At 42.7% G+C, this 14214-nt stretch overlaps 1 protein-coding gene across 12 annotated transcripts in view; it reads right to left on the minus strand.

The window, feature by feature from the left end:
• Positions 1 to 14214, minus strand: part of CACNA1D (calcium voltage-gated channel subunit alpha1 D) — a 384077-nt gene that overhangs the window by 91876 nt on the left and 277987 nt on the right. For 7 of the 12 annotated variants that reach the window (XM_060239786.1, XM_060239787.1, XM_060239784.1 and 4 more), the window contains 4 exons: positions 5734 to 5772; positions 5186 to 5314; positions 1011 to 1076; positions 32 to 123 (listed from right to left, as the gene is read on the minus strand). In XM_060239786.1, the coding sequence (XP_060095769.1) occupies positions 32 to 123; positions 1011 to 1076; positions 5186 to 5314; positions 5734 to 5772 (326 nt within the window). The remainder of the gene's footprint in view (positions 1 to 31; positions 124 to 1010; positions 1077 to 5185; positions 5315 to 5733; positions 5773 to 14214) is intronic. The other 5 variants (XM_060239788.1, XM_060239793.1, XM_060239792.1 and 2 more) reach the window with 1 other exon arrangement.

The raw sequence follows: 14214 nt of genomic DNA on the forward strand, positions 1-14214 counted from the left end.
AATCAATAACAAAATAATCACTAAAATCTACCGGAAAAGAAGTAGCACTGCTTGGGGGAAAGTCTGAAAGTTGTTGTTCCGGTTAATTTGAGTACCATCCCGCAGAGCAACTTTGCCAAACACCTAAAAAAAGACAGATATTTACTCAATTTTATTTTCATTCCATTCACCACAATTCCTATCATAAATAGTCCTGCTATATCAGCTCAAGAATCCATCTTCTCTATTTCCCTGTTTCTGTGACTGACTAGTCAGATGCCTCGAGGAAGCCCACATGCAGAACAAGCAAGAGTTTCCTGCTGAGCATCAGCAACTGGAATTGATATGAGATTCAAGGAAATAACAGGTGAGCATGCAGTACAGAACTTCATGAGCAGCCAGAACTTTATTGCTTTGGTTTTGTCATGGTTCATTTAAAATTTTCTAATCTAAAATTTTATATACCGCTTTAGTGCAGCATTCAAACCAGCTCACAATGTTAAACTTTGACAACACAGACAGGTAAACCATATAAACACAACCACCTCAGGACTTTAATAGGGCCCTCACCTGGATAACCCAGGCAAGTCTTGTCTTATCAGATCTCAGAAGCTAAGCAGGGCTAATTTTGGCAAGTACCTCCTTTGAATACTGCAAGGTGGAAGGCAGGGGCAGGCTTTATTTAGCTACCTCTCTGAACATCCTCCATACCCCATTAGGGTTCAGTCACCATGACTTCCCATGTGCATGTGCACACACAGAAAAAATACAAAAATACCCCAATACCTCAAATAAAGGACTGTAATAGGAACAGAACTGCCTCTGCAAACCAGCCCACGCAAAGTAGGCACCTGGTGAGCTTGGCACTTCTTTATTTGTTTTCCCTCTTAGAGTTAAAATGAAGTTACAGTCTATCTGCTTATTTGAAGAACGTATGACTATGTTACAAAGACATGTTTAGATGGGGAGCTGGCACATAAAATAAAATACATCAATAATATCTATTGTAAAAGAAAATTATTGTCAATTACCTGCATTCCAATAACCGCATAGATGAAAAACAACATGGCTATCAAAAGAGCTACATATGGTAGAGCCTATGGAGAAAAATAGATTTTAAAAAGGTAAAGATAGCTTGCACCTCTTTGTGAATCTCTTATACATTCTTTTGACCAACACATTTATTGTCACTGTGAAATTATTTTAATTGTCTGCAGTAAGTACAGTAGAGACTGATATTCATATGAACATTTTTGTTAAAATGCTTTGAACCTATAGAAGTGCCATATACTGAATGAGGCCATTGGCCCATGTAGCTCAGTGCTGTCTGCTCTGATGTTGATTCCACAGTACTCAAATACCCTGAATTGCTTTCTTTTTACCTGCACTGTTTTTCATGTTTCCTGTAAGCTAATTTCACTCTCTGGGTGCAGACATGAAGTTCTACCCCACCCCACCCCCACCCCGTTTTCCCAGCTTTTTCTGAATCCTGGATCTATCTTTCTTTTCTTTTCTTTCTCTTTCTTTCTCTTTCTTTCTTTCTTTCTTTCTTTCTTTCTTTCTTTCTTTCTTTCTTTCTTTCTTTCTTTCTTTCTTTCTTTCTTTCTTTCTTTTTCTGCCTCAGGTATGACCCTGCAGCTTTCTGGTGGGGAACTCTGGTAGCCAAGGATTTATTCCACATCGTGCACTCATTTCTGTGTCTGCCTCCCGCCACTCTCTTAATTTTGGTGGCCAACCCCCATTGACATATGCTCGCCCCACCCACCATCTCCATGTCACCACAGTAATTTTCCAGGAACACTCACTTTAAAAACAAACAAACAAATAAATACAGGTGCATTATTGCAAGCAGCAGAGGAATCAGGCAGACTGGGAGGTGAAGAAGGATGCCAGTGGTTAAGTGTTTACGCACATGAACCCTTATATCCAGAATAAAACTTTTTAGGTCTTATTGGTGCCACTGGACTGAGACCTTGTTCTACTGCAATAACTGTCTCCTTCCTCCCCCTCCCCTCCTACCTGTTCTGTGAGCTGCCCTGAGCCTGCCTTGGCGGGGGAGGGTGGGATATTAGAATTTATTATTATTATTATTATTGTTATTCCTGATCTTCAGCATCCCACCGAGGAGTGAAATGTTTAAAGTGCAAGTTTCCTGTCTGTTTTTCAATCCTGGTCATCTCTCCTGCCAAGTCCAGAGAGCAGCTTGGGCAGAGCCAGGTGATTAAGCTACCATCAGACTGGGGCTCTGGTGCAGACCCGTGAACCAGTCGTCCCAGGGGTATAAAATAGAGGCAGGGAAGGAAAGTTGCCAGCAGCTGAGGATTGTCATTTACCAGTTCTGACTTTGCAAACAGCTGCTAAGTGATTGCAGTAGTTTAGTTGGGAGACTGTTAGGCTGGAGCTCTAAAGGTCTGAGATTTGACCCCAGGTTTGGGCAAGAAGTGTTTCCTTTGCACTCCCCCCCCCCCTCCAACATGGGTCTTCTTCTCTGAGAATTTCTTTGGGAAGCAGCTAGCTGGGTCTTGTTCTTCTGTATGTGGTAGAAAGTGTTAACAACAAATTCCCAGATGGTGGATGCTTTGGAAGGGGGACTGTATGGCATCATACCATGCTGGGCTCCCTCCCCACAATATCCAGATATTTCCCAATGTGGAGTTGGTAACCCTAGAATTCACCTTCCAAAGCTGAACCCCCACACAAAGGACTGATCTCTGTAGTCTGCAGATCAGTTAAATTCCAGGAGAACTCAAGGGGGCTGAGGTTAGGCAATGAAAATGGATTCCTGGGTGGAACTCTCACTCAAATCTGATGTAAAAGCTAAAAAGCTTACAGAGGTATTTTCTACTTTAGGGGAGAAAAGAGAGTTTTGCAAAAGAGGAAGAAGGGAGCAGATTACAGTTTGCTTTGAATGCTGGAAAGATAAAACCTGCAGGGCTGAGAAGGGTGTCCCTTCTACAACATCCCCTACTCTGCACACCAATGCACCAACCCAGCACAAGAGACAAGCTTGCTTGATTGCCTACCACAATGAACAGCAACATTCACTAAAAATTAAAAAGGGGGGAGGCTCCGTTCATGACAAAGTTCATGACAGGAGGCTCCCTTTCATGTTAACTGTGAGAAACATGGAGCAAGTCAAATACCGTTACGGGAGATGAGAAAAGGCAAACTGCCGAATGAGTGGCTCAGATTTACAGTATTTTGCTGGGAGGCTTATGAGAGGTAACCCTGTATGGTGGAAACTGTCTGTTAGCTGAGTATCTCCAAGATCTTTCCCTGCATTTTTAACTCTTAGTGATATACTAGGAAATGAACATGGGACTTCCTACATGCAAAGCTTGTGCTCTGCCACTAACCTATGGCTTAAATCCCAGCAGAGTACTTCTGCTGAAAAAAGGCCCCCAGGTACCCATAGCATATTTTGGGCAGCAGTAGTAGGAAAGAGATAAGGCAGTCATACTCTATTGACAGAACTTCTTCTGTCAGAGGATGCACTCTTGGGATCCTATGCTGTGAGTCCTCTTCCTTAAAGGGACTGGCAAGGGTGACATTCAAATTATTCAAGAACAAAATAGGTAAACACCCTCTCATGTTGATCGCATCTCCATGAGTGGAAAGCTATCCATGGATGGGCTCAAACTCAAAAGAACTGAGAGGCCTCTGAGAGAAGTAGAAGAACAGAACTAGACACTATTTTGTCTGCATTCAAATGCTCTACCCCTAAGCTAGGCCCCCTTTTAAATTTTTTAACCAGTTATTTTAAACGTTGGTTATCAGCACTTTGAATTTGCAACAGGAGAATGTGTAATCTAGTTTTAATTCAGTATACTGAAGAGAAGAGCAGATTAGGAAAGCATCAACCATTTCCTAATGGTATTAAAAATCTTCAGCTGTGTAAAACTTCTAGAGATTACATCAGCAATGTGCAGGACCTTTTCGATCACATTAGCATCAGTACTGCAGATTGCAATCACAGTTCATATCTCTGATTCACCACTATGAAGCAGCAAGAAAGTTTAAAGAACAGAATTAGAAATAGAGTATGACTTGCCATATTAAATTAAAGTTCCCCAACATATAATGAATACTCTAAAAACTAGATTTGGGCACTGAACTCATGTTATACATCAAAATGGAATCATAACTCAGAACTATAACTTAATCCATACATTTTGGTAGAACAGTATTGAAAATAATATTATTCTACTCATATTTGGCTCTGAAGCCCCACTGAACTTGCAAGTTCTGAATATGCATGTAAATAATTAGGCGTATGCTAACAGTTTTAAATGTATTATGCCGGAGGTTGACATTTTCAAATTCCTTTAATAATTGTTAAAATATAACTGCTGCAAGTTATTAACAATAACAATAATACCACCCATGAAGACAGACAACTTAAATGCAGCATTACGATGGTGGCAAAGAGAACCATGATCATTAGCCATGGATATGAGCGTTAGGCTATGTTCCCCCATATGTAGCAATGGGCGCAATGATGACCCTTCTAATGACATTGTTATAAGAATAAGAACTTTTTAAAAAATCCCACAGTTAAAGCATTGGTTTGGATCCAGCCAAGCATTTCAGCTTTGCCATGTCCTCCCTGCCCATTGGTGGGGAGTGGGGATGGGGATGTAGGATTGTCAGGTTGGAAAACTCCTGGAGATTTGAGGATGGACTCAGTGTGGGGCAATGCTATCAATTCCACTCTCCAAGGCATCCATTTTCTTACAGGGGGACTGATCTCTGTAGTCTGGAGATTAGCAATAATTTTGGGAGATCACTAGCTCTCAACTGGAGGCTGGAATCCAGTGGAAAGATTTCTGCCTGCAGATCATGGCTTTCTTGTGTCCCCCCCCCCCCTTTCTAGAGTCCAAAATGCCATTTGAAATGCTTAACTGGATCCAAGCCATTGTATATTAGAATCCAAACCCCTCCAACTTTCAAGAGTTAAACCACTTACAAATTCAGTTATATTTTTAAAAGCATGAAAATTGCAAGTTAAAGCACACTTTGTGTTTTGACCTGGATCATTGTCAAAATAAAGCAAAGGTATTTTGTCCTTGCAGCAACAAACTGGCCTGAACCTTAGCTGGGTTTAACAAAGAGCAGTGTACACTCTGTTCATTAATTAGTGCTGTATCAGGGTTACTGTTATTTATTCTGGATTGTAACAAACAAAGATTTTAACTGCAATGCTTACCTGAAATGACTTAATAAATGTCCACAACAATGTTCTTATTCCTTCACCTCTGCTGAGGAGCTTCACCAGACGCATTACTCGGAAGAGACGGAAAAAGGTAATGGAGATTCTAGCACTGTCTTCATTGTTCTAGAGTATTATGGAAAAATCAAACCAAATAAAATGCAGAACACACAACATTTTCAGGAAAAGAAAGCAACAAACAAATGCAAAGATGAAAGAGGTAAGATTTGAAAATGTCTCTCTGGGGCCTTCTAAGATTGATAAGCATGATATGACAGGAAAAATTACATGCTAGCACACGGGACCTGTAGAAATGCCTTACATTTCACATGCATTTCCAAGTTTTCCAGTTTGTTAATAGGGTCACGTTGGGTTTGTCCATAGTAGTTTGATAGGTACATTGACAACAAACCAAACCACTGCATACGTCTTTCTAGTAGGACGATTATGAAAAGTACAGAAAAAACCAGTGGAGAAAAGAGATATGGTAAAAAGAATAAAATCAAGTAGAGGTACAATCACTGGGGTCATTTCACTAATCTTACCCCAGACTCATCAGTTGTGACAGTTTCAGTTGGCTTTGGCTTTAAAAAAATTAAGAACATTAGGCATTAAAATCAAATAAAATACCTTTAAAAATAATTCAACTTGACCATAAAGAGGGAACACAAGGACAGTTTAGAATAAGCTTGATAGTTGGACACTGCTCAAGTGGTCAGGAATCATATGAAGAATCTCCTGAACATGCCTTTACTATTGCAGTTTACATTTTTTTACTAAACAGGGCAGAAGGCTACACACTGGAATAAATTAGAATGTATTCTTTTGTGATGGGTGAAATGACTGCATTAAAATGCAGGACCATGTCAGGTTTCTCTCTTAGGCTGCAGTCCCACGAACACTTTCCTGAGAGTAAGCCCCACTGGATTAAAACAGGACTCACTAAGTAGATCTTCTTAGGATTGCTCCCTAAACCATGGATCTTCAACTAATAGGCATAAGTAACTCACAACTTGATGTATGTTTCAGCAACCCCACAATAATAATATGATGGAAGAGAAAAAAAGAGGAAAGAGAAAGGGCAGACAGAGAATGAGACAAATGCATGATTATAGTGAAGTGGGGAAATGACAAGTTTTTTTAAAAAATTAGACCTAAGCTCCATGCTGCACTTGAGAATTAAAAGGTGGCCCATCTGTCAAAGTGGAAGGCCACCACTCCAAACTAAATATTATGAATTTGGTATCTGATCACCATGAACATGACTATCACTACAGTTCTGCCTAAAGTTACTACCTAAGAATGTTAATATTCCTTGGTCTTGGGTGATGGTCCCCTGAACTGGCAACACACCTGCAAGGACTAAGTTTGAGAGGAATGCTTGGCAAATTGTGCATAACAAACAGTAATTTTGCAGGGGAATATAGAAAGTTGTGAATCAACTGAATGTGAAAAGCTCTGGGTGCAGAGATTCTCTCTGGGGATCTGAAATAGGGGAGACAATCTTCCAGAACTGTCTGTTTCTCTTCATTTATGCTTTACTTCTATATTTGTATGTAGAACAATTCATATCAAATAGTGTTCTCTCATTTAAGGAAGCTATACTTTAGATATAAGAGAGCAGGTAACATCAGTGTTAGCTGTGGAATATTGTTTCCTTGAGAAAAAAAATCCTGACCTGATAAAACTCAGACAAGAAAGAGCAACTATTAGCACCCCTGAAAGAAGTCCCATCTGCCAGCCTTGCAAAACACAAAGGCCTTTCCATGGCAATTTTATGAAAGAAAGGTTTCATGGCAGCAGCTTCATGAGGATTTTGTCTCAAGCCTGAAGGAAAGTCTGGAGCATTGTGCAGAATGAAGTGAGAGCCTCATTTGATCAGCAGCTGTCAGATGCCAAAACAGACCTAAACCCTGATGGATATCACACTCACCTTACTCCGACCTCACGTCCGTCTTCTCCGCATGGCATCCTCCCAATTTCCCACTATTTGTACCAGAGCTGCAGCAAACATTGCGGTTTTCACGCAGCAAACAGAAACCGCTAAAAACCAGTTTCCGTTTGCTGCATGAAAATCCTGATGTTTGCTGCAGCCCTGATGCAAATAAGGAGAAATCAGGTGGACACTGCACGGAGAAGAACATGATGGCGGAGTGAGTGCGAAATCAGTCCCCCTTAGCAACAGAGAATTAGTTCAAAGTTGGCTGAGAAAATCCACAAAACTGATCAGGTTATCCCTGTTTTTATCTGATGTCAGGTAGAAATGTGTGATTGCAGACATTTCACTCTGTTTTGTAAAAGGCTATAGACACTATTTCCCTTTTAGACAACAGTGAGTGTGAAGCTCACAGCCTTTTCCCACATTCCATACTGCTAAAAAAGTCAAGGCTTTTCCCTGCACCCCATTCAGCTTCCTGTTTGAAGACATGGTGGTTTCCTTCTTAGGCGGCAGATTGCAATACATGTGTTATATCTGGAATTTAGCTGCTGATTAGCCCATTTTCCATTGTGTAACAAAAAACAACAACAAACCACAGAAGAAATACAAAGAAAGCATCTTTAAGACCAATAATTGCTAATATTTTAAGCATGTTTTAAGTTTTAAAAACATATTTATTTATTTATTTAGAATTTATATCCCGCCCTTCCCACGAATGGCTCAGGGCGGCTTCCAATAATGAATCCAACATAAAAATTAAACAATATTTAGGCATGTAAAGGGTTAAACATTTAAAACAGATAAAACCTTAAAATTAATAAATAATCCATATGTATATAAAAGAGATCTGGCAAGTACGTTAAGTTCTCAAGCTAGGTATAGGCTAGCCGGAAGAGGGTCGTCTTACAGGCCCTGCGGAACTGGACAAAGTATATTTGTTTTTGTCTGTGTTCTTTATAAAATTTATATCTCTACTACCTAATCTTAAATTGGTACACACATGGCCTGGCCTGACATGGCTCGGCCCAAGCTGACATGGCCCAGCCCAACATGGCTCGGCCCAAGCTGACATGGCCCAGCCCCTATCCTTGACCCCTACCAGTCTGGTTTTCGCCCGGGCCACGGGACGGAGACGGTGCTGGTCGCCCTGGTGGATGACCTTCAGCGGCATCTGGATCAAGGCGGCTCGGCGGTGCTGATGTTGTTGGACCTATCGGCAGCGTTCGATATGGTCGACCATCGGCTTCTGGCGTGCCGCCTTGCCGACGCAGGGATTCAGGGGTTGGCCTTGCAATGGTTTTCCTCTTTCCTTGATGGTTGGGGACAAAGGGTGGCGATTGGGGAGGAACTGTCCCGGAGACACACGCTTGACTGCGGGGTGCCTCAAGGGGCGGTGCTCTCCCCGATGTTATTTAACATCTACATGCGCCCCCTTGCCCAGATTGCCCGAAGGTACGGGCTCGGGTGTCATCAATATGCTGATGACACCCAGCTCTATCTGCTTATGGACGGCCGGCCCGCCTGCGCCCCAGAAAATCTGGACCGAGCGTTACAGGCAGTGGCTAGGTGGTTTAGGCTGAGCGGGCTGAAGCTGAATCCGGCGAAGACAGAGGTCCTGTGCCTGGGTCGCTGCGGCCCGGGAAGGGAAATCCCCCTGCCAGTTTTTGACGGCGCGCCGCTAACAGCGTCGGGCAGGGTCAAGAGCCTGGGGGTGCTGTTGGAGCCTTCACTGACAATGGAGGCCCAGATAGCAGCCACTGCCAAGTCCGCGTTTTTTCACCTTAGGCGGGCGAAGCAGTTGGCCCCCTTCCTGGAACGTGACGACCTGGCAACAGTGATTCATGCTACGGTCACCTCGAGGTTAGACTACTGTAATGCCCTCTACATGGGGCTACCCTTGTGCCGGACCCGGAAACTGCAGTTGGTGCAGAACGCTGCTGCCCGGCTGTTATTAGGGCTCCCAAGACGGGAGCACATTCGGCCGGGGCTCCGGGATCTGCACTGGCTGCCGGTAATATTCCGAGTCCGGTACAAGGTGTTGGTCATTACCTTTAAAGCCCTATATGGCCTAGGACCTGTCTACCTTAGGGACCGTCTTTCCCCACACGTTCCCCAGAGAGTACTACGCTCGGGTTCACAAAACCTGTTGGTAGTCCCCGGGCCAAAGGAGGCCCGTCTAAAATCCACCAGGGATCGGGCCTTCTCAATAACGGCACCTTATTGGTGGAACCAGCTGCCGGAGGAGGTGCGGGCCCTGCGGGACCTAGGGCAGTTCCGCAGGGCCTGTAAGACAGCCCTCTTCCGGCAGGCCTATATTACTGACTGACAAGGAAATCTTTTGGATGGAACGAAATGCATCTGTAGACCGCCGGTTTTATCTATCTTGTTTTTATTAATTTATGGTTTTAATTCTACTTGTAAGTGTTTTAAATTGTAGTATTAAATTATTATGTTGTAAGCCGCCCTGAGACACTTCGGTGTGAAGGGCGGGGTATAAATTCCAATATAAATAAATAAATAAATAAATAAACAAGGTCACATTTATGTCAGATCCAGCCCTCATAACAAACGAGTTCAACACCCCTGAAGAATTCTCAGAGAAGAAGCTGGTATTGTGAAACACTGTGATTACAGTCCTGGATTTTACAAAAGAATGTTAATAGTAGTGGATGGTCCTCAGATGGACAATTCAACTCCAGGAATGGGGTCCAAGTTCAGGGTGTGGCAGAATGTGCATAAGAACCAGCAGCAGTGTGAGTTTGTGCACTCTAGAATTTCTCTTGAGCTTTAAAGCTGATTAGCCAGTGTGCTGCCCTACAATACCCTTGATAGTAATCTCTCATCCAAATGATAAAAAAAATCAGTAGCATTGCCCTTGAAATGTTTTCCTCCTCCAGGAAGTAGAGCACACATAATAATAATAATAATAATAATAATAATAATAATAATAATAATAATAATAATAATAATAATAATAATAATGCTTTTTATTTATATCCCGCCCTCCCCGCCGAAACAGGCTCAGGGCGGCTCACAACATATTAGTTCAATACAATACAATAAAATCATATAATTCAATAAATACTACATTATAAAACCATCGTTTAAATCAACATTCCAATTAAAATTAACATTTATGGTGCTAAATTTCAGGTTTTTAATAAATTGATGGCGGACCACAACAGCAGCGAATCTATCATTAACTCAGCATTCAACGAAGGCCATCTTAAAAAGAGTAGTCTTGCAGGCCCTGTGGAATTGCTCAAGACTCTGTAGGGCCCGCACTTCGTCCGGAAGTTGATTCCACAGGTGTGGAGCTGCAATAGAGAAGGCCCGCTCCCTTGTGTTCTTCAATTTGGCCTCCCTTGGCCCAGGGATGTTCAGCTGGTTCTTTTCCACTGACCTCAGTGCTCTCTGGGGTTCGTATGGGGAGAGACGGTCCCTCAGGTAGGCAGGCCCTCGACCATATAGGGCTTTAAAGGTAATGACCAGCACTTTGTACCGAATCCGATATGCAACCGGCAGCCAGTGCAGCCCGCGCAGCCCCAGCTGTATGTGCTCCCACTTCAGGAGCCCTAACAATAGCCTAGCTGCTGAATTCTGCACCAGCTGCAGCTTCCGGGTTTGGCACAAAGGCAGCCCCATGTAGAGGGCATTACAGTAATCCAATCTTGAGGTGACCGTTGCATGGATCACTGTTGCTAGGTCCTGGCGCTCGAGGAAGGAGGCCAACTGCCTTGCCCGTCTAAGATGAAAAAACGCGGACTTGGCAGTGGCCGCTACCTGGGCCTCCATTGACAATGAAGGCTCCAGTAGAACCCCCAAGCTCTTGATGCGGTGTGCCGCTTTCAGTGACACACCGTCAAAAACTGGGAGAGGAAGTTCTTCTCCCAGAGTGCCACGACCCAAGCAAAGGACCTCCATCTTTGTTGGATTCAGCTTCAACCCACTCAGCCTGAGCCAACCTGCCACGGCTTGCAGTACCAGGTCCAGGTTTTTTGGGACACAGTCAGGCCGGCCGTCCATTAGTAGATAGAGCCGGGTGTCATCTGCATATTGATGACACCCCCAGCCCATACCTCCGGGCAATCTGGGCAAGGGGGCGCATGTAGATGTTAAATAACATCTGGTGTGGATTTCAATTAAACTGCAGGTGGATATTATGTGGATTAAGCCATGTTTGCCAGCAGTGGAGATGAAGGACAAGATGAGTTCTCCTCTAGAATTGGCTATATGTTCCCATTTTAAGTCAGACTTCGCAGTGACTACACTACAATGGGGAGGGATGGCAGCATGGTACAGCCCAGGCATGATCAAACTGTGGCTCAGGAGCCACATGTGGCTCTTTCACACATATTGTGTGGCTTTTGAAGACCCAAACTGACCTGTCGGGCTGCTTGGAGAAGGTATTTCTCTCTTTAAATCACTTCTCCAACCCAAGCCAGCTGGTGGCTTGGAGAATGCATTTAAAGTTAAAGTTGCTTCCTTTCCATCTCTCCTTCCCTCTATTTGTCTTCCTTCCTTCCTTCCTTCTTGCCTGCCTGCCTGCTTACAAACATCTGATGTTCATGTCATGCAGCTCTCAAACATCTGATGTTTATTCTATGTGGCTCTTATATTAATCACGTTTGGTCATCCCTGGTACAGCCCAATATTGTCAGATCTTGGAAGCTAAGCAGAGTTAGCCCTTGTTAGTACTTTGATGGGAGGCCTCCAAGAAAGACTGCAGAGGAAGGCAATGGCAAACCACTTCTGCTTCTCATTTGTCTTAAAAGTCACTTCCTGGGGTTGCCATAAGTCAGCTGTGGCTTGACAGCACTTTACACACACTACAACAATTGTTTTAGTATGAAGGAAAAAAGCAAAGGCAAAATCCATCCCTTGAAAGATTCCTTACCAGCTTAAATAAGCACTGTGTTCCCTTTGTTCTAGCCGATGTGCATGCACAGCACACTAACAGCTTAATGGACTAGATATTAGAACTGTCTGTATCCACCTCCAACATGCCCTGAAACTCAGTACAATTTAGTTGTGCAGTACGAATAACTAGCATCAAGCAGAAGTGAAGAGCAGAAGTGAAAAGTATAAGGCACTCGCAGACTTCTGCTTCCCTTTTAAGAACTGGTAACAGGGTAAAGAGCAGAGGCATCACAAAGCCTGTGGCAAACTCCTACCTTTCATGAGCTACATAATGGACATAATATTGGGGTATTAGTGCTGGACAGCACAGGAAAGCCTTCAGTCTTTGCAGCCCTGGTGCAATATTTTTGTGTGGATTAACAGAGGGGATTAAACTAGTTGACCCTGGGGGAAGGAGTCCCCTTCCAAGTCTATGATTCTATGAATAATATGGAATTGATGGATTTAAAACAGAGGGGGGAGGAAAATGTATTGAAGATAATTTGCATGTTCTGCTGATTGAATTGGAACATTTGTTAAAAAAAAATCATGTCAAATTTTGGCCTTGCGTCACCGCGGTGTAGCATAAGCAGAAAGGAGAGTTAACTTTTGCTATACTTTGCTTACTGTTAGTTTTAGAAGAACTAGAAAGAAAGAGTGCTATCTTGTTCTCAGGAACATATTAGAGGATTTATTACATAACCTTTTCTACAGTATATAAATGGCAGTTAAGAACAAAGAGTAGTATCACTAAAACAGAAAATTAGCTCTTCAGCCATCTGAAAATAAAGTCTGACTCTTAAAAAAACTTCACGCATTGCAGAAACCTAGGGGCATCAACCATAGTTTATTACTGATATTTGAACACTCAGTGGTTTGTTGATCTTCTAAAACACACACACAGCAAAATCCCAATGCATGCTGGATCATGTAATAGTTCAATATGAGTTCCCATGCCTCATTACAGGAACCAGTGTGTTGTAGTGACCACACAGAGTGCAGAGCCCAGAGCCCAAATCTCACTCATCTATAAAGTTTACTGGATGACATTGACACCTCTCTCTCTCTCTCTCTTCTTCAGTCTAACCTAAATCAAAGGGCTGCTGTGAGAATAAAATAGAGGTTGAGAAAACTATGTATGCTGGGTCTGGTAGCCTCCAGCTGCGACCTGGGGATCCCCCAGAATTACAGCTCATCTCCAGACTACAGAAATCAGTTTCCCTGGAGAAAACTGATACTTTGGAGGGTGGACTCTATGGTACTTTACTCCATTGAGGTCCCTGTCCTTTCTAGGCTCCATTCCCAAATTTCCAGGAGTTTCCCAACTGGGAACCCTACTTCGCCATCCCCGCTGGGGGGACCTGGCAACCCTAGTCTGAAGCCTCTGGAGGAAAGTAAATACAAAACATGACAAAAACATTCAGCCCTGTGAAATGCAAGGAAGCACCTGAAGTACAGTCCTAAACAAAATTACACATTTTAAGCTCATTTACTCCAATGAATTTAGAAGGGTATAATTCTGATTAGGATTGCAATGCTAAACAATGCACCCTAGTGGTATTGTCTGGTTCATGGAACACTTGCAGTATAATGCTTATGTATCTTTCCATCGACTACAGACTGAAAAAACACCTCTCTGAAACAAGCCAATAGCTAGCAGTGGATAGTTCATTTATTTTGAGCAAAATAAATGATGCAAGAAAATGAAAGAACCTCATGAACATTAATAGTGCAACTTCAAGCAGCATTACACCCTTCTAAACTCATTTATGTCAATGAGCTCTGATTATGGTGGCTCTGTAAGTAATTAACCTGTGATAATTACATTAAAATTGAATTATTTATTTCATAGCCCACCTTCTTCATTGAGACTCAAGGCAGAGTACATAGTGTAAAACAATGCAATTGGAAGGCATGAGACACCAATTAACCATGGAATAAGACTAGGATTCCAAAAATCAGATACAATGTACAAAAAAGAATCATATGTGATATATCAAACAATAAAAAGATGGAATTATCAAAGTTAAAAGCAATGCATAAAACAGACTTGCACTTACCTGTAACTGTGGTTCATCGACTTCTGTGCAGACACACATTGGGACTGTGCTTGCACAGGCCAGCCATGGGACATTTTCTTTCTAGCTCAAAAACTCCCACCCAACACATCATGTGCTGTGTTGGCAAG

Source organism: Heteronotia binoei, chromosome 5 (assembly GCF_032191835.1).
Source record: "Heteronotia binoei isolate CCM8104 ecotype False Entrance Well chromosome 5, APGP_CSIRO_Hbin_v1, whole genome shotgun sequence".
NCBI lineage: Eukaryota > Metazoa > Chordata > Lepidosauria > Squamata > Gekkonidae > Heteronotia > Heteronotia binoei.